Here is an 18,488-nt window from a genome sequence, read left to right on the forward strand (position 1 = left end):
TATATATATATATATATATATATATATATATATATATATATATATATATATATATATATATATATATATATATATATATATATATATATATATATATATATATATATATATATATATATATATATATATATATATATATATATATATATATCCTGATGGTCGGTCCAAGGCTTCTTTCCGGTAGGTCCTGATGGTCAGCCCAGCCTGTTCTGGCGCAGGCGAGTGTTTATAGTGGCGCCATCTTGCATTGGCTCATGCTGCCTCCCAGAGCTCATCTTTGATCCTAGAATCTAGAGTCCGGGTTGATAGGTGGTCTTCTGGACAGCATGTGGGTAGTTTTAAGCCACTCGGCGGCTGAAAAATCCCAGCTTGGTGGCACCGGGCGGATTGAACTCGTCCTCCTGAACACGAGGCCGCTACTGACGATATATATATATATATATATATATATATATATATATATATATATATATATATATATATATATATATATATATATATATATATATATATATATATATATATATATATATATATATATATATATATATATATATATATATATATATATATATATATATATATATATATATATATATATATATATATATATATATATATATATATATATATATATATATATATATATATATATCTATATATATATATATATATAAAATCATCTGTTTCTACAAAGTGAACGTCAACCACTTTTCCTAGAGGGACATAACAATGTCTACATATGTATTGAAGGGAAGTATCTTTTTTTCTTTTAACAGTCCTCACTAGCAAAGTCCATCGCATTCTCGTTCCTCTTTCTTCTCTTCATATTCCCTTCCACCGTTTTCACTGTTTTTGTTCCTTCTCCAGTTGTTCCTCCAGGCAGCGCACGATGAGCGGAGCGCCTTCTCCCTGTTTGACGCCTTCGAAATCTCCTCCAAAGTATGCAGAGATCCGGCCTGGCCGCAGGTGGCCCCGCAGTACTTCGGGCTCGTCACACAGCTGCCTGTAAATGGCTATCAGTGCCTCTGTGCAACGCCGAGCCTCCTCCTGGCTGGTGACCTGCTGATCTTCTGCCTGCTCCTGGAGCCAGCTAAGGAAAGCGTTCTTGAAGCAGAATCCGTTTGGAACGATGATTTTCCACGCCCGATCAACAAACCAGGTGCAGAGGTGCTTCATGTGCTGTGGCATCCACGGCTCGGTCTTGAGGCAGGAAAGCAGGACCTTTCCCATTACCATGACACGTCGTCTGATGGGGGACAATTTTTTCAGCACCGTTGCCTCTGTCAGGGCAAAACTGCAACGCCAATAGCCGTCAGCAGTGTTGCTGACGTGGAATGTCTTGGCAGTGTCCTTGATGAGCTTTGGTTTTGATATTTTTTCGTGCCACGGCAGCTCCAGCACCGGCACGAGATCCACACCGACCAGGAGGAGGGGATATTCCTTCCCCTGCCAGGCCAGGGCGAGGGCAGCGCCCACCTGCGTGCTGCTCAGGCCGGGCGGCACGAAGCTCAGCCTTTCATCCTGCAGTGTGTACTTCGCGAGGCACTTGTGCAACAGAAGGAACAGGTTGTCCATCAGCTTGTTTCCCTGGAGACCGGGCGCGTCGGCCACAATGGACATCTTATACTTCCCCTTGGCTGGCGCCAGTCCCTTTGGGGTCTCCTCCACCTCGACTTTGACGTTCTTCGGCGTAATCAGAAGGTTGACGTCCATTTCGTCGGGGCAGTATATTTTTGACCCATCTTCTGAGCTGCCCACCAGCCTTAGCTTGCCGTTGTACAGACTGTCTTCCTGCGCAATCTTTTCTATAATGGAATGCAGCTCCTTCATCACTGCGTCCTTCACCTCGCGGGCCTCACCACGGGAAAAATCCACAAGAGCTTCACCAGCCCTCTCCCACAGCTCCTGGACTCCGATGGCCTCCATGAGCCTGCACGTGACTCGCTCTGGGTAGTGACGGTCAATGGGCGTCAGGGACTCCCGTTTCTCGCTGCCAAGCTTTTCGTATCTCCGGAGGTAGTTGTCATAGTTGTGGTTTGCCTGCTCGGCGGTTGTGCCCGCACGGCAGCTGGGGTCACGCGGCTCGTGTAGTGCCAGCAGCTGCTCGGTGCTCTTGTGGCCGAACATGGCGGCCAGGAGACGGGGCGTCTGGTCGTACCTGTCAGGGAGGAAAAACAAATGATGGGACAGCTCACCGGTCACCACGATGCACCGTGTCATGACTCCACACATGTTAACGAGGCAAGTTATTATTGGCAGCAAATACACATCAAAGGAGGCAGCTCAGTCTATCTATTTCTCCGACGCCCTGTTCCATCACGAGAACTTCCCTCCGGAGGTGGCCGCAGAAGAACTGTCTCCATCTCTCCCTGTTCTGGCCCTCCCTCTCAGCATAGCCAATCCTGCTACCTCCTATTCTCTCGGTCCGATACTCGCTCACTCTATTGATCCACTTCACAGGTGGTCTTCCCCTGACACCCCCCCCCTCAATCCTTTCCTCAGGATTAGGTAGGAGTAGGTAGGAAGACACCTACCGAACGGGCGTGAGATACTCCCGGTGAGGATATATGGGAAGCGAGGAGGGTGCTGAAGCCCTTCAAAGACCCTTCCCATGTCCTCACTAACCGTTTCCCTTTTGTCTCATCAACACCAGAGAGCAGTTCAGCATGCTTTCTAAAGACAGTTCCTCTCTCTTTCTACACCACACTACATTCACAAAACACACACACCTTTTCCCAAAATTCAATTCAAAATAGCGATGAACAACAGAGCCTCGGAGTCCCCACCTGGGGGGGGGGGGCATAAATTCCCCCAGGGAGGACTCCCCTTCTGGCTGCCGACTTGAGAGGTATCCTGATAACTCCTCGAACCTCCTCCTTATCAATTTCTGCAACATTCGCGGTCTCCGTTCTAATTTTCATTCTGTGGAACACCATCTCTCCTCCTCTAAACCTCACCTTCTATTCCTCACCGAAACACAGGTTTCTGAGGCTACTGACAACAACCTCTACTCTGTTCCCTCCTACTATCTCTATCCTAAATTTCAATCCAAAGCTGGATGTTGCGCCTACGTGCGCAACATCACTTGCTCTCGTGCCCACGACCTTGACTCTTCTGAATTTTCCACCATCTGGCTAAGACTTCATTGTCATTCTATTACTAAATATATCTGTGCTGTTTATCTCTCACCTAACTCTACTAACTATGTAAAATTCTTTGACTAATTGAACTCTTAAGTGGAGCGCATCTTGACCCACTCTCCCTTCGCTGAAATCTCCATCTTGGGAGATTTCAATGTTCACCACCAGCTTTGGCTTTCATCCTCTTTCACTGACCAGCCTGGTGAACATGCCTACAACTTTGCTCTCCTCAACGACCTAGAGCAGTTGGTTCAGCACCCTACTCGTATTCCCGACCGTCTTGGAGACAGGCCCAACATTCTGGACCTCTTCCTTACCTCTAATCCTTCTGCTTACTCTGTCAAACTGTTCTCTCCGTTGGGCTCCTCCGATCATAACCTTATTTCTGCATCCTATCCTATCGCTCCTGTACACCCTCTGGACCCACCGAAGAGGCGATGCTTCTGGCATTTTGCTTCAGCTCGGTGGGACGACCTGAGGATGTACTTTTCCGATTTCCCGTGGAATGATTACTGCTTTCAGGAGAGAGACCCCTCTGTGTGTGCTCTGCGCATCACAGAGGTGATTGTCTCTGGAATGGAGGCATACATTCCACGTACTTTCTCTACTCCTCATGCTAAAAAGCCTTGGTTTAATCATGCTTGTTCTCGTGCTATTAAAGATAGAGAGGCAGCTCACAAAAGGTTCCAGAGCCTCCGAACTCCCACTAACTTTGATTTATACATTTCAGCCCGGAATCGTGCCAAATCTATTCTCCGACTTACCAAAACTTCTTTTATAAATAGAAAATGTCAACACCTTGCTTCTTCTAATTCTTCCCGTGACTTCTGGCATCTAGCCAAAAATATCTCCTCCAATTTCACTTCTTCCTCTTTCCCTCCTCTCCTTAACCCTGACGGCAGCACTGCCGTCTCGTCTGTCTCTAAGGCTGAACTCTTCGCTCAAACTTTCTGTAAGAACTCCACCTTGGACGATTCTGGGCATATTCCTCCTACTAATCCCCCCTCTGACTCCTTTATGCCTGTTATTAAGATTCTTCCAAATGATGTTTTCTATGCCCTCTCTGGCCTCAGCTCTCAGAAGGCTTATGGACCTGATGGAGTGCCTCCTATTGTCCTTAAAAACTGTGCTTCTGTGCTGACACCCTGCCTGGTCAAACTCTTTCGTCTCTGCCTATCAACATCTATCTTTCCTTCCTGCTGGAAATATGCCTTTGTACAGTCTGTGCCTAAGAAGGGTGACCGTTCCAATCCCTCAAACAACCGCCCAATAGCTTTACTTTCATGTCTATCTAAAGCTTTTGAATCAATCCTTAACCGGAAGATCCAAAAGCACCTTTCCACTTCTAACCTTCTATCTGATCGCCAGTATGGATTCCGCAAGGGGCGTTCTACTGGCGATCTTCTTGCTCTCTTAACTGACTCTTGGTCATCCTCTCTTAGCCGTTTCGGTGAAACTTTCTCTGTTGCGCTAGACATATCGAAAGCCTTCGATAGAGTCTGGCACCAGTCTTTGCTTTCTAAGCTGCCCTCTTTCAGATTCTATCCCTCTCTCTGTTCCTTTATCTCCAGTTTCCTTTCCGGCCGTTCTATCTCTGCGGTGGTAGACGGTCACTGCTCTTCCCCTAAACCTATCAACAGTGGCGTTCCACAGGGCTCTGTCCTATTACCCACTCTCTTCCTGTTATTCATCAATGATCTTCTTTCCATAACAAACTGTCCTGTCCACTCGTTCGCCGACGACTCCACTCTGCATTATTCAACTTCTTTCAATAGAAAACCATCACAACAGGAAGTACGCGACTCCAGACTGGAGGCTGCAGAACGCTTAACCTCAGACCTTGCTATCATTTACGATTGGGGCAGAAGGAACCTTGTGTCCTTCAATGCCTCAAAAACTCAATTTTTCCACTTATCAACTAGACACAATCTTCCAAACACCTATCCCCTATACTTCGACAACACTCAGCTGTCACCTTCTTCAACACTAAACATCCTCGGCCTATCCTTAACTCAAAATCTCAACTGGAAACTTCATATCTCCTCTCTCGCTAAATCAGCTTCCTCGAGGTTGGGCGTTCTGTATCGTCTCCGCCAGTTCTTCTCCCCCGCGCAGTTGCTATCTATATACAGGGGCCTTGTCCGCCCTCGTATGGAGTATGCATCTCACGTGTGGGGGGGCTCCACCCACACACCTCTTCTGGACAGAGTGGAGGCTAAGGCTCTTCGTCTCATCAGCTCTCCTCCTCCTACTGATAGTCTTCTACCTCTTAAATTCCGCCGCAATGTTGCCTCTCTTTCTATCTTCTATCGATACTTCCACGCTGACTGCTCTTCTGAACTTGCTAACTGCATGCCTCCCCCCCTCCCGCGGCCCCGCTGCATACGACTTTCTACTCATGCTCATCCCTATACTGTCCAAACTCCTTATGCAAGAGTTAACCAGCATCTTCACTCTTTCATCCCTCACGCTGGTAAACTCTGGAACAATCTTCCTTCATCTGTATTTCCTCCTGCCTACGACTTGAACTCTTTCATGAGGAGGGTATCAGGACACCTCTCCTCCCGAATTTGACCTTGCTTTTGGCCACCTCTTCTGATTCTTTTATGGGAGCAGCGATTAGCGGGCTTTTTTATTATTGTTTTTTTTTGTGCCCTTGAGTTGCCTCCTTTGTTGTAAAAAAAAAAACAAAAAAAAAACTCTCCACAAATTCATTCTCCGTCATTCCCGTCACGTGTCCAAACCATCTCAGCGCACCACGCTTCACCCATTCGACTACTCCACACCTCACTCCTTCCGCCGTGACAGCCATACCAAACCCCTCATACACGCTTTCATTACTTTCTCCATCCCGTCCTGAAACACCACAAGCACCTTTTATATAACTCATTTCCACTAGACGTATTTGCGACTGCTGTTCTGCACTTTATGTCCACGTCTCTGATGCATACGACAGGGTTAGCAGGATAATAATGTTCCTTATTTCCCTGTTTACCCCCATGCTCACACTTCTTTCTCTCATAACTCCTTCCAGTGCAATCAGTTCCTGTCTGCCCTTCCCTGCTCTTTCCATCACCTTACCTTCCATACTTCCATGCTTACATAAAATTGTCCTCAAGTTTTAAAAGTCAGTCAGCTCCATTCTCTCTTCCCCCAGCCTTGTCCTACACTTCGTTGTGCTCTCTGCTCTAACTCTGCATTGATTTGCAAAATTAATGGTCTGCTCTCTCGCTCGCTCAAATACCATAACCTTACTCTTTCCAGCATTCACTCTCAGCTTTCTCCTCTTAAACACCCTGTCAAACTCATCCACTATCCTCTGTAGCGTCCCCACATTTTCTGCCAACATTAATGTATCATCTGCAAACTGGCCTGCCACCAATGACTGCTCTGTCCTCACACTTTCAGCCTTGGACCTAGCTCCCCCACTCTGGCTTTCACTTCTTTCATACGTATAACCATCCATGTACACGTTAAAAAGCCATGGCGGCATCACACACCCGTCTCACACCCACACCAAAACCAAGACTCACTCAACTCACCATTCATGCGCACAGGGCAAAACGAAACTAGGTCATAACCAAACACTGCCTTCAGAAGCAGAAGCCAAGGAAAATTTTGACTGATCATGTTAGGCTTTGCGCAGAGTCAGGATCGTAACCAATGAGACTGGAGGTGTCAGTGTGCAAAGCTAAGCACCAGGCTGTTATGAGCTAGCAGCACCTCGCTGGACTACCACAGCCACGTCTGTGATAACCTAGCTCCACCCCGCCTTCACGAGGTGAACTCGGTTTTACACGACAATTTGATTTTAGTATTTGTTCATGGTGTGCAGTATTTTTTTTTTTTTTTTGTGGTGGAACTAAAGAGGACGGCGGGAAGCTTTGGTGCTGTGTTTTTAGGTGACATTGATTTTATCTTATGTGAATTTTTTTTTTATTGTAGGATGTTGGTAATTCCGGACGATCTGTTGCCCTGCGTCCCTCAGGGAATGAGCCCTGCCAGCTGCCAGTGGTCCCTCCGGGATGGACGAAAAGTGGCAACGGGAGGAGGGGTTCCCATCTGTCCCAGGGAGGGGAGGAGGAGGAGGAGGGAGGAGCTCCTTAGGGTGGCATGTGTGAATTGGGTTGGTGTGAATGAGGAGGGGGAGAGAAGGGACATACGAACCAGTAGGGGCATACGTCCGGGGGCGCGTCACTTCACTTCCCCGCCGCCTCCACACCCAAGCAAGCTCTCACGCAGCCGCCCTATCCATCATAAGTCCTTTACGGCAGGATCAGTCGACATGCCCCACCCACGACTTAGGTGAGCGTCACCTTGGTCTCGTCGTTCAGGGTTGTCGCGTACAAAAAGAACTCTGTGAGCAGGATCGACGTTCGGGAGGCATTATATTAAGCGAGTCACTTGTGACATCAAGATCAGGCTTCCAGCCCGCGGCCGGCGCTTGCTCCGCCCCCAGACACTTTCGATTAGGAGTGTCCTCAGGGGCGTACTTAGGATCTTCAAACATTGGGGGCTTAGCCCAGCTCAAAATGCTGGGTGGTCGGAGGCGAGAGAAGCGCGAGTTTTTTGGATAATTCTGAGGCCTCTCTGACAAACATTAGTGCCAATTTATGTGTTATTGTATTCAGTAGTAACACTCCTGCCATGCCATCAGTTCCTGCAAGCTGCAAGTTTATTAGATACAGGGTTAAAGATGTATTGAAAGCTTCTTTCACTGTTATGCTTTTAACTTATTTTTATATCAACGAAGTTCGATCTCGCGTAAGTGTCACGTAACAAAATGATGACCGCAGGGTCTTGTCAATAAATTGCCTCTTGAAATTTGTTAAATAATAACTGGATCCTTTGGAAATCGGAAAAAATACGGTCACTCGTTCCACTTCGAACTGCTGAATGCTGGAGCAATTTGGTGCAGTGTGCACATTTTCCATCATTACAGTATACGTCACATTTTTAAGGCGTTAGTATGCCTTGTGAGACAAAAACGTTTGACGACCACTCAGTTAGACTATGGATCCTTGCTAGTTGGCTAAAGAGCCCTCTGCTTCACCAACATGAGCTAACAGACAATGTAAAGGCAGCGGCAGTCTCCCGTCATGACTCATCTGCAGTTACAGCAACAGCAGGAAGTAACTCTTCCTCCGCCTGCTCTTGCCCTGCAGGCTGCAACTCATTGCCTTGGTCCCCTTTCTATTTGAAATAAAGCTGCTTATATCCATAGCCTCAGACTTAGGTCTTGCTCGCTACTACCATGGAGGTATTAAGGGTGGAGAGGCCCACAGCACCGAGCGCGCTGTACTGGTGAGTGAAGCCAGTTTTCGTGGTCTCAGCTGTCAAATCGGGCGCCATATTGTTCAAGCCGTGAGGTATGAATACGAGGGTGGAGCGCGCCTAACATGGAGGGCGCTTGCCCTTAGAGTTAGAGTACCGCATCCATGGAGTACCGTAATGTTTTTATGTACTGTATGGTGAGGCGGTGGCTGAATCGACAGAGTAACAGCACCGCGTTCAGGAGGACGCGAGTTCAATCCCCGCCCGGTGCCACCAAGCTGGGATTTTTCAGCCGCCGCCGAGTGGCTTAAAACTACCCACATGCTGACTCTAGATTCTAGGATTAAAGATGAGCTCCGGGAGGGCAGCATGAGCCAATGCAAGATGGCGCTACTATAAACACTCGCCTGCGCCAGAACGGGCTGGGCCGACCATCAGGACCCACCGGGAAGAAGCTTTGGGCCGACCATCAGGCCCCACCGGGAAGAAGCCTACCGGCGCGACGTAAAAAAAAAAAAAAAAAAAAATGTTCTCTTCTTACTGTTTTCCAGCACTTGAACATGCAGGCGTATGAAATAAAAATAATTTTGTAATTTATTACTGTAAATATACTGTAACAGGTAAGAAAGTAGTACTGTATATGATATCCAAGAAGCGCTGTAATGTATTCATGATCACCAAGAAATGCGGTGAGGACAATTCATCACCAAGATGTGTGGTCTCCTTAATAAATACACGTTAGAAAATTGTAAGCAGCAAAGCATGTACTGCCAGTCTGCCACACGAACCCTCATGAAATGTCACACGCGGACACGTGGTCTGGCCGGCCGCTCATGGAAGTACTTACATCCATTTGGCCACTCCTCCCCGGCTTGAACAATATGGCCGACTGACAGTTTAGTGGCTTCAAACCGCGAGACTCCATGGCCCCCCTTGGCTACTACCAGTCAACAAGATCTCTCGCTCACACGTTTCTGCCTTTCAACATCTACCTTTCCTCTCCGCTAGGAGTCTGTCTACATACAGTTTGTACCTAAGAATTGTGACCCTTCCAACCTCTCAAACTACCGTCCTATTATTGTTTACATCAAAGGATGCGGCTCAAGGGCAACAAAAAGAGTAAAAAATTTTTTTAAAAATCCCGCTACTCGCCGCTCCCACAAAAGTAAAAAGTAAAGAGTAGCCAAAAGAGAGGTCAATTTCGGGTGGAGAAGTGTCTTGATACACTCTTCTTGAAAGAGGTCAAGTCATAGGCAGGAGGAAATACAGACGAAGGAAGACTGTTCCAGAGTTTACCAGTGAAGGGGATGAAAGAATAGAGATGCTGGTTAACTCTTGTATAAGGGGTTTGGACAGTATAGGGAAGAGCATGAGGAGAAAGTCGTGTGCAGCGGGGCCGCGGGAGGGGGGGAGGCATGCAGTTAGCAAGTTCAGAAGAGCAGTCAGCATGAAAATATCGATATGAGATGGAAAGAGAAGCAACATGGCTGCGGAATTTACTTTCCTAACTCTCTAAAGCTTTGGAATCGGTCCTTAACCGGGAAATCGTATAGCACCTATGCACCTCTGATCTTAAATCTGATCATCAGTGTTGGTTCCACAAGGTGCGTTCTAGTGGTGATCTTACCTTCCTGACTGACTCCTGATCATTCTCTTTTAGCCGTTTCGGTGAAACTTTTGCGGTTGCTTTAAACATATAAAAAGCTTTTGATACAGTCTGGCACAAGTCTTTGCTATCTAAACTACCATTCAGACATATTCTATCCCTTTTGCTGTACTTTTGTCTGTACTGCACTTTAATCTGCTATTCTTCGACAACACTCAGCCGACCCCTTCTTCCACACTAAACATATCCAGTCTATCCTTAACTCAGAAACTTCACTTCTCTCCTACTAAATCAGCTTCCTCGATGTGGAGTAGGCATCTCATGTGTGGGGAGCTCCACACACACACACAGCTCTCTTGTACATAGTAGAGTCTAAAACTGGGATTCTCAATCTGTCTCTTCCCCCTTCCCGCGAGGAAACAAGGCTTCGTGGACCAAACGGTATTATCAGTGACGAGGAGTGTCTTTGATGCAGCGCGCGAAGGGGCGAGCGGGAAAGAAATTAACTAATTTCCTCTCTTGACGAAGAGGAGGTGATGTCGGTAATATCTTCGCACATTTAATGCTTTATTACAACATTTTTCAATGTTGCTGTATTATTAATTGGGCATAAGAACAATTTAAATTTTCTAGACCTTATATAAAAAGTCATACAATGCGAAAAACACTATTTTTCTGTGAATTCAAGACTTCACGGTTCCTATGATAATTTAAGCCAACACTGGAACACACCTCCCATCCAGCACGCCCCGCCCTTCAATCTCAACTATTCACAACAGTTCTCTTTTTTGAGCGTTTGTAGGGCTGGCACTTCGAACCATAAGCATGAAGATTGCTGGGATGAATTTTAAAGAGACGGACTGACAGGCTTCGGCATCCGGGCGCATGTTTCCCAAGTCTGTATGAATATGTGGTGCTATGTGATACTCCGTGCTGGGCTTCCCACAGCCAATCTCCAAGCTCGTGACGTCACCTGTGGGTGGAGCTTAACAAAGCTCAGCAATATAGATGATACCATTTTCCACCCACTGATAGAAGCTCTAAAGCTAGTTAAAATTTTATTTACAAGGGAGAAATAACGATGGGAGAAAAAGATGTCTCATGGAACAGCAGGAGAATAAAGAAAATAAAAGCAGTTTATTCTAACGAGGTCTCCTAAGCTCCGCCCACAGGTGACGGGACGAGATGAGCGTGAAGCAAACATTGCCACGGGTACCAACCAATTAAAAGCATCAATGTAAATTTTCTGCTATATATAGTGTATGTCACTGTATCAAGCACTGCTTACACAAGTATTTGCCACACAATATTTTCCATTATAGAAATGTACCTAAAATGCATTAATATTTCGGTTTTCAACGTTTGTTTGATTTGCAGTAGTAGCAACACTACACGGAAAGATAGCTTCGAAGGGGGAAGAGAAAATAGCGTTTGATAATACCTCTTGACGGAAACACCTTCTCTAAGCGACGCTTCGACGAAGAGGGAAGAGCTTGACTGATGATACCGCCGTAAGTCTCTTCGTCCTATCAACTCCCCTCAGCTTACTAACAGTCTCCTACCTTTTAAATGCTAAAATAATGGCTTACTGAAAGGTTTAGTTTTCGTTAATGCACAAAACTAGTACACAGAAGAAAGAGGAGAAATATTAAGGAAAAATAAATATCTTGTCAGTGACTGCCGCCGCACAGGGAGGGACGTAAGGGCCTGACGTTTACTGACCTTTATCTCTAAATCAACGTACCTGTCACGTCGAAGCGGGTCTGCACCGACGCCGAGCAGCAGCGCGACGCAAGAATCCTTGCCGTGGGAGGCGGCCTCGTGGAGAGCGGTGGTGCCGCAAATGTCGTCAAGAGTCACGTCAACCGGAAGGCGGCCCACCTGCACCACCAGGTACGTGAGCTGCACGAGGCCTTTCCTGACAGACAGCTGCAGGACGCTGCGTCCGGCAGCACGCGGGAGGCCTTCGTAGCGACGGCCTGCCACATGGCTGTCGTGCAGCTTCTCCTGCAGCTGTAGTGCCAGACGCGCAGCCTCCTTCCCGCGCTCCGACTTCTGGCGAATTACCAAGTCCTCCAGCATCGCCAACTCCCTCTGGTACTGATACTGTAGGGGGAGATAACAACTTATTAGTGGTTGTGTGTGTGTGTGTGTGTGTGTGTGTGTGTGTGTGTGTGTGTGTAATTCACCATGGTTTGATCACGAGCTGGACCCGTCATCACCATCAAGTACGTTCCAAATTAGAGCAAGGCGCATTATGGTCGATCCCTGGGTACTGCCGGGACATTCACACACCACACACCCCATCCCCCTTGCTCAAGGGGGGACAGTAACCACTCCTTGTCCGTGGAAATATCCCGACCTGGACAGGGCTTGAACCTCTGCCTGCCAGGCTGTGGGATGCATGCGCTGTCCATGATGTGGGTTCGAATCCGCCGCTAACCACCTGGAATTTTTCAGTCACCGCCGAGTGGCCTAAGACTACCCACATGCTGTCCTGAAGACCACCTATCAACCCGGACTCTAGAAAAAGATGTACAGCGCAAATGAAATCAAGAATGAGCTCCGAGGGGCAGCATGAGCCAATAATAATGGCGCCACTATAAACAACTGCCTGCGCCATAATGGGCTCGGGCCGACCATCAGGCCCCATGAAATAGCCTACCGGCGCTATTGGCCACATGTAAAAAAAAAAAATGTTTGAGAGATCTGAGCAATCTTTGTTCACGCTCGGCAAGTCAAAAATTGACTGGATCCAGCACTTAACGTCCTTGTGGAACGCTGATGTGAGTTCCGACAGTGGCTACTTGTATCCTGTATCGATCTTAAAATTTTTTTTTGACTCGATGCATCATGAGGCACTCTGGGGCATTCTGCGGATCCGTGAGTTTGCTGGAAAGATTATTTACCTGACGACTGGCCTTTACTCTGGGAGTGTGAGTGCTGTAAAGTTTGGTGGAGGCGTTTCCGGCTTTTTTCCTGTTAATTCAGGAGTGAGGCAGGCGTGCGTCCTTGCTCCATCACTTTTCAACACCTGCGTGGGCTAGATATTTTGCGAAGTTGTTGATCAAAGTCGCTGCGAGGCATGTTGGCGACATTTAGGTCACTGACCCTGTTTTTGGTGTTGATGGTGTATTTTTCGTGGAATCGCTGGGAGTCCTAGTGATTACTCCCTAAATGCTGCCTAAGGAGGCAAAGCCTCTGGGATTGATGCTCCTCTGGGCCAAAATTAAGGTCTAGTCGTTTGGAGGCTTGCTGGATGACACAGTTCAGTCTGTCCATGCATGTTGTGAGGGTGTCGATATCTCCAAAATTCAATATATAATTGAAGTAAAGTTCATAATTACGATTTAGTAGGAGATGAGATATGAGGTTTCCAGTTGATATTTTGAGTTAAGGATAGACCGATGATGTGAAGTGAAGAAGGAAATGATAGCTGAGTGTTATCGGAAAATAGGGGATAGGTGTTTGGATGATTGTGTCGAGTTGACAGGTGGAGAAATTGAGTTTTTGAGGAGTTGATGAACTTAAAGTTCCTATTGTCCTACTGCCGATAGGTTTACGGAAAGAACAGGGACTGTCTGCCATTAAGTCCGGAAATGATACGTGAGTACAAAGCTCCGCTGCACACGACTCTTTACTCAAGCTCACCCCTATTATGCAACAGCTAAACGGCATATTTACTCTTTCATCCCTCACGTTGGTAAATTCTGGAACAATCTTCCTTCATCTGTATTTCCTCCTATCTACGACTTGAACTCTTTCAAGAGGAGAGTATCAGGACACCTCTCCCCCCGAAATTGACCTCTCTCTTGTCCACCCCTCCTAACTCTTTTTTATAGGAGCAGTGATTAGAGGGCTTTATTTCATTATTTTTTGGGCCCTTGATCTGTTTACTGTAAAACAAAACAAAAAGCAAATCCAACCTGAAACAATTTCAAGACGATGCTTTTTTTTACAGCAATGGAGACAGTGCAAGGGCGTAAAAAAAAAAGAAAACAATAATGAAAAAAAGCCCGCTACTTACTACTCCTGAATAGAGAAGAGTGGCCAAAAAGAGAAATCAATTTCGGGAGGAGAGGTGTCCTGATACCCTTCTCTTGAAAGAGTTCAAGTCGTAGGCAGAAGGAAATACAGATGAGGGAAGATCGTTCCAGAGTTCACAAGTGTGAGGGATGAAAGAGTGAAGATGCTGGTTAACTCTTGCATAAGAGGTTTGGACAGTATAGGGATGAGCTTGATCAGAAAGTCATGTGAGGCGAGGCCGCAGGAGGGGGGAGGGGGCATGCAGTTAGCAAGCTCAGAAGAGCAATCAGCGTGAAAATATCGATAAAAGATAGAAAGAGAGGCAACATCGCGACGGAATTTAAGAGGTAGAAGACTATCAGTAAGAGGAGGAGAGCTGATGAGACGAAGAGCCTTAGACTCCACTCTGTCCAGAAGAGCTGTGTGAGTGGAGCCCCCCACACGTGAGATGCATGCTCCATACGAGCCTAACGATCTTTTGCAGCAGCTTCCTGCCTTCCGCTGGACTCGTCGCCGTGGCTACAGAGTTCTCGTAAACCTATGAACGAAAGGCCAAACATAAAATTAACTTAGTGAACGACTTCCACGTGATTATTTTTGTCAACAACACGACTATCAATTGCTTACCTAAGTCGAGGTAACTTTGTACCTGTGTTGAGCTGGGTCGGCTGGATCATAAGACTGTGGCGATTGTCCAAATGGTATAAATGTTACGGAACCTCAGAGACGGCGTGTAGGAGAGTGTGAACGGGTTCCATCAGCTCAGTATACCGTACTGAGCAGCAGTTTTCTTGTCTTGAGTAATATTATAACGGTAGTTTTTTGTGTTGATATTATACGAGTATTACATGAACATTGTGTTACGTTTTATGTGGTGGTGTGTATTATCGTCTGTTTAGGTTGTGAAGGTCTTTTGATATTAAGGAACACGTTCTGGAAGGGTGGTCTGGTGAAGGAACTTGCGAAACAAGTTGTCGCGCAGCACTGCTTTGTGGCGGAGGAGCCGGAGCCTCCGCGGCGGCACCTCAGCGTACCAGCACCGACGCCTGTGTGAACTCCCTTATTTCTGGGGCTACATAAATGTTTTTGGTATCAATCGACGGCAAAAAATGACTGAAAAAATAACCCTATTTTTGAGTTCCTAACCTTGAAACCCACTCATGATTTGAGAATTTCAAAGAACCTATTTAACAAATACTTTAGCCCTGCCAATGTGCTTTCCAATATGATGCATAACATTTCCCTACTCCAAGTAGTTTCGTCGCTAGAGCTCGAAACGTAAACCCATTTGAGAGAGATTTTGACGAACTCCAGACACTTTGTCGTTTTTGTCAAGTGTGGCATTGCTATTGCCTCTAGAAGGATGTAATTTGACATGTAGCACCTCTTGGTAATGTAGTTTGACCAGCTCGAAGTATTTTGTGATAGCTCGATTCCAAGTTTATCGTAGAGCCGTCACAAAATAGCCTGTTTTTCGGCTTTTTTGCCGAGATTTGTACACGTCCTAAATTTTTGCTTATAACTTTTAATTATTTATTAGTGCTTTCCATTTTTTTGTTTCTGATTATTAATCTGTATTACTAGAGCTTTCATTTGCCACCAAGCACGCCTTCCTAGCTTCAGTAGTTTTTGCTCGAGGTTGACCAGAACTCGCGACGAAAATTCGCCGAATCTGACTAAAATTAAATGTAATATTCATAAATGGGAAGAAATAGGGTTGAATACTAAATAAACAAAATCACATGTATAATAAGGCGAGTTATATAGTAAAACGAAGTATCTTCTTATATATATATATATATATATATATATATATATATATATATATATATATATATATATATATATATATATATATATATATATATATATATATATATATATATATATATATATATATATATATATATATATATATATATATATATATATATATATATATATATATATATTAAAATGCTTTTAATACAAAATAATAAACATATTGAAGTGTTCATATATGAATTTTTATGCAGATATATTAATTTTTGTGGCGTCAGAAAGGTATTTCATCGCGGCGCGTGAAATGAGTCAGATTCGGCGAATTTTCGTCGCGACTTCTGGTCAAGCTCGAGCAAAAACCACTGAGGCTAGGAAGGCGTGCTTGGTGGCACATGAAAGCTTAAAAGGGTTTACGTTTCGAGCTCTAGCGACGAAACTACAGGGAGTAGGGAAATTATATGCATCATATTGGAAGGCACATTGGTAGGGCAAAATTATGTGTTAAATAAGTTCTTTGAAATTCTCAAAGAATGAGTGGGTTTCAAGGTTGGGAACTCAAAAAGTTTTTTTTTTTCAGAGTCGTTCTTTGCGAATTTATTCGATTGTTTACCCTTTCGAGTCCGTTTTTGAGCCCATTCGCTTATTAAGAAATATAGCCCTTTGATTTTGCCGTCCATTGATACCAAAAACATTTATGTAGCCCCAGAAATAAGGGAGTTATGGCGATTCGCACCAAAGCGGTTGATTTTCCAAAATTCGCGGCTTAATGACAAGGGCGCCGTCCATTACTTGAGATGTCACTGGCTGAGGCTTTGAGACTTGAAAGGCGAACGAAGGTATGCTTCAGCCTCGTGTGTTGCTCGCCAGTGTTTATGGCTGCGAACAATGCACGGCTGTGGCTGCCTGGGCGGTAAATATGTTGAGTCATTGAGTGAAAAAAAGTCATTGCTTCATTGTGGTGTTTGACCGCGTATGTGTAATATGCACTCTCTAGTATATATGTAATCATTGGTTACGAACTTACAGCCGTTTTTGGTTAAAATGATTAGATTTGAATTCCTTCTACGAAATGGTTAGCAATGTATTATCCAGTGGTTCATGTTGTTTGTCTAGTAAAAGACGATTTAGTTCGGGCGTCGTCAACTGACGCTTTATCTTGGTTTAAGTGTCGAGGGTTAAGTTAGGTGTTTGGGTCATATGACTAGTTTTAGCATCGTGGTGTTTTACAGGTCGAACGTCACCAATAGGGTTAGAGCAGCCTGGCCGGGTGTTTACGGAAGACATCTTGGAGGACTTTATTCCACAGCGAAAAGCACATTTAACCTAAAAACTTAAAAGACGGAGCGTATTTCAACTCTATGCCAGTTATCGGGGGGGTGTTATTAGTTTGGTGTGAACGCCTCGCCAAGGATGTGAACGAACGTCACGGTCGGTTCCCTGGACGAGGTTTGTGACGGCGGTGGCGGGAACATTTGCCTAACAGTTTTCCAGGCGGTGGCGGAGTGGTCAGCTTGCGGTCATCGTGAGCTAGGTTAGAGTCACACCGAACGACGCTGACAGCTTTAAACCATCGCCGAGTGACGGAGGGTTACCCACGTGCTGCCCAGATCTTCAATCAACACAAACTTCAACGACTTCCTTTTAATGTAGCACTGGGGGGCAGCAGGTGCCAAACAAGAGTCATTTATCCCGGCAGACACTATGAATAATACCTGTCTGCGCCACTAACGGACCAGGGTCGTCGAAGAGGCACATCAAGAGAGCCTACCGGTGCTAGAGACAGCATCTAAAAACAAAATACAGTCTGGTGACGAGAGACTTCGACTCACCTGCCCCAGTCGTCGCCGCTCCGCCTCCGGCATCGCTCCGCTCAAAAGACGAACGTCGGCATAGATGCTGCTTCCCAGGTGCCTCACGAGCAGCTCGGCCATGTCCGTGTGGCCCTCTTCCAGCGCGGTGGCCAAGGCACTGGTCCCCCACTCCCCGCTGAGGAAGGACCACGCGCCGGCTCGGTGCAGGAAGGCCGCGCTCACGGGACATCTGGCGCGCACAGCCTCCACCATGAGGGCGCTGAGTGCCTGTGGCTCGTCCTCGGGCCACGCAGCACGCCAAGGGGTATCTCCCTCGATAGTCTTCATGAGAGCGGCAATGCCCTTTACAAGCGCCTTGACACGGCCCCGTTCCGCCCGCAGCCGACACAAGTAAGTCTGTGGGGAGAGAGAGTGTGGGTCACGGACACGTGCTGGTGAGTGTTGTGGCAGCGGTGAACGGTACAAGAAACTTCTCTCCCACAACCTTTCCTCAGCCTGCCATCACCTTCCTTCACTGGTGCAAGTCGTCAGGAATGGTAATGGTGACAATCTTATTATATAGTCACATCCATGTCCTGCATAACGTTGGCAGAACTGCCGATAAAAATATTGTGCTCTGTTCTAAGTGACTACGTGATAAAACTCACTGACCAGATAAATTACATCATAAACTAATTCAACAACAACAACAAAAAACAGATAATCAGGTCTCGTATCTCTATGTTTACATTGTGACACAACAGAATGGGACCATCCCTTCTAATGGAAGATGACGAACGTCACTAATTTCAGAGATGGTGCCAGGTAGGTGATTGCAGTCCCCTTAAGGAACCCTCCGCCTGTTACTCTTGACCGCGAACTTTTTTT

The 18,488-nt window shown here is 46.0% G+C and overlaps 1 protein-coding gene across 1 annotated transcript in view; it reads right to left on the reverse strand.

Annotated features, from left to right (window-relative positions):
* Positions 1-687: 687 nt before the first annotated feature.
* LOC126983149 (uncharacterized) overlaps positions 688-18,488 on the reverse strand; it is an 89,698-nt gene continuing 71,897 nt past the window's right edge. The window contains exon 5 of the mRNA XM_050835647.1: positions 688-2,161. Within this exon, the coding sequence (XP_050691604.1) occupies positions 847-2,161 (1,315 nt within the window). The 3' untranslated portion in view covers positions 688-846. The remainder of the gene's footprint in view (positions 2,162-18,488) is intronic.

Source organism: Eriocheir sinensis, chromosome 53, assembly GCF_024679095.1.
Source record: "Eriocheir sinensis breed Jianghai 21 chromosome 53, ASM2467909v1, whole genome shotgun sequence".
In the NCBI taxonomy this organism is placed as follows: domain Eukaryota; kingdom Metazoa; phylum Arthropoda; class Malacostraca; order Decapoda; family Varunidae; genus Eriocheir; species Eriocheir sinensis.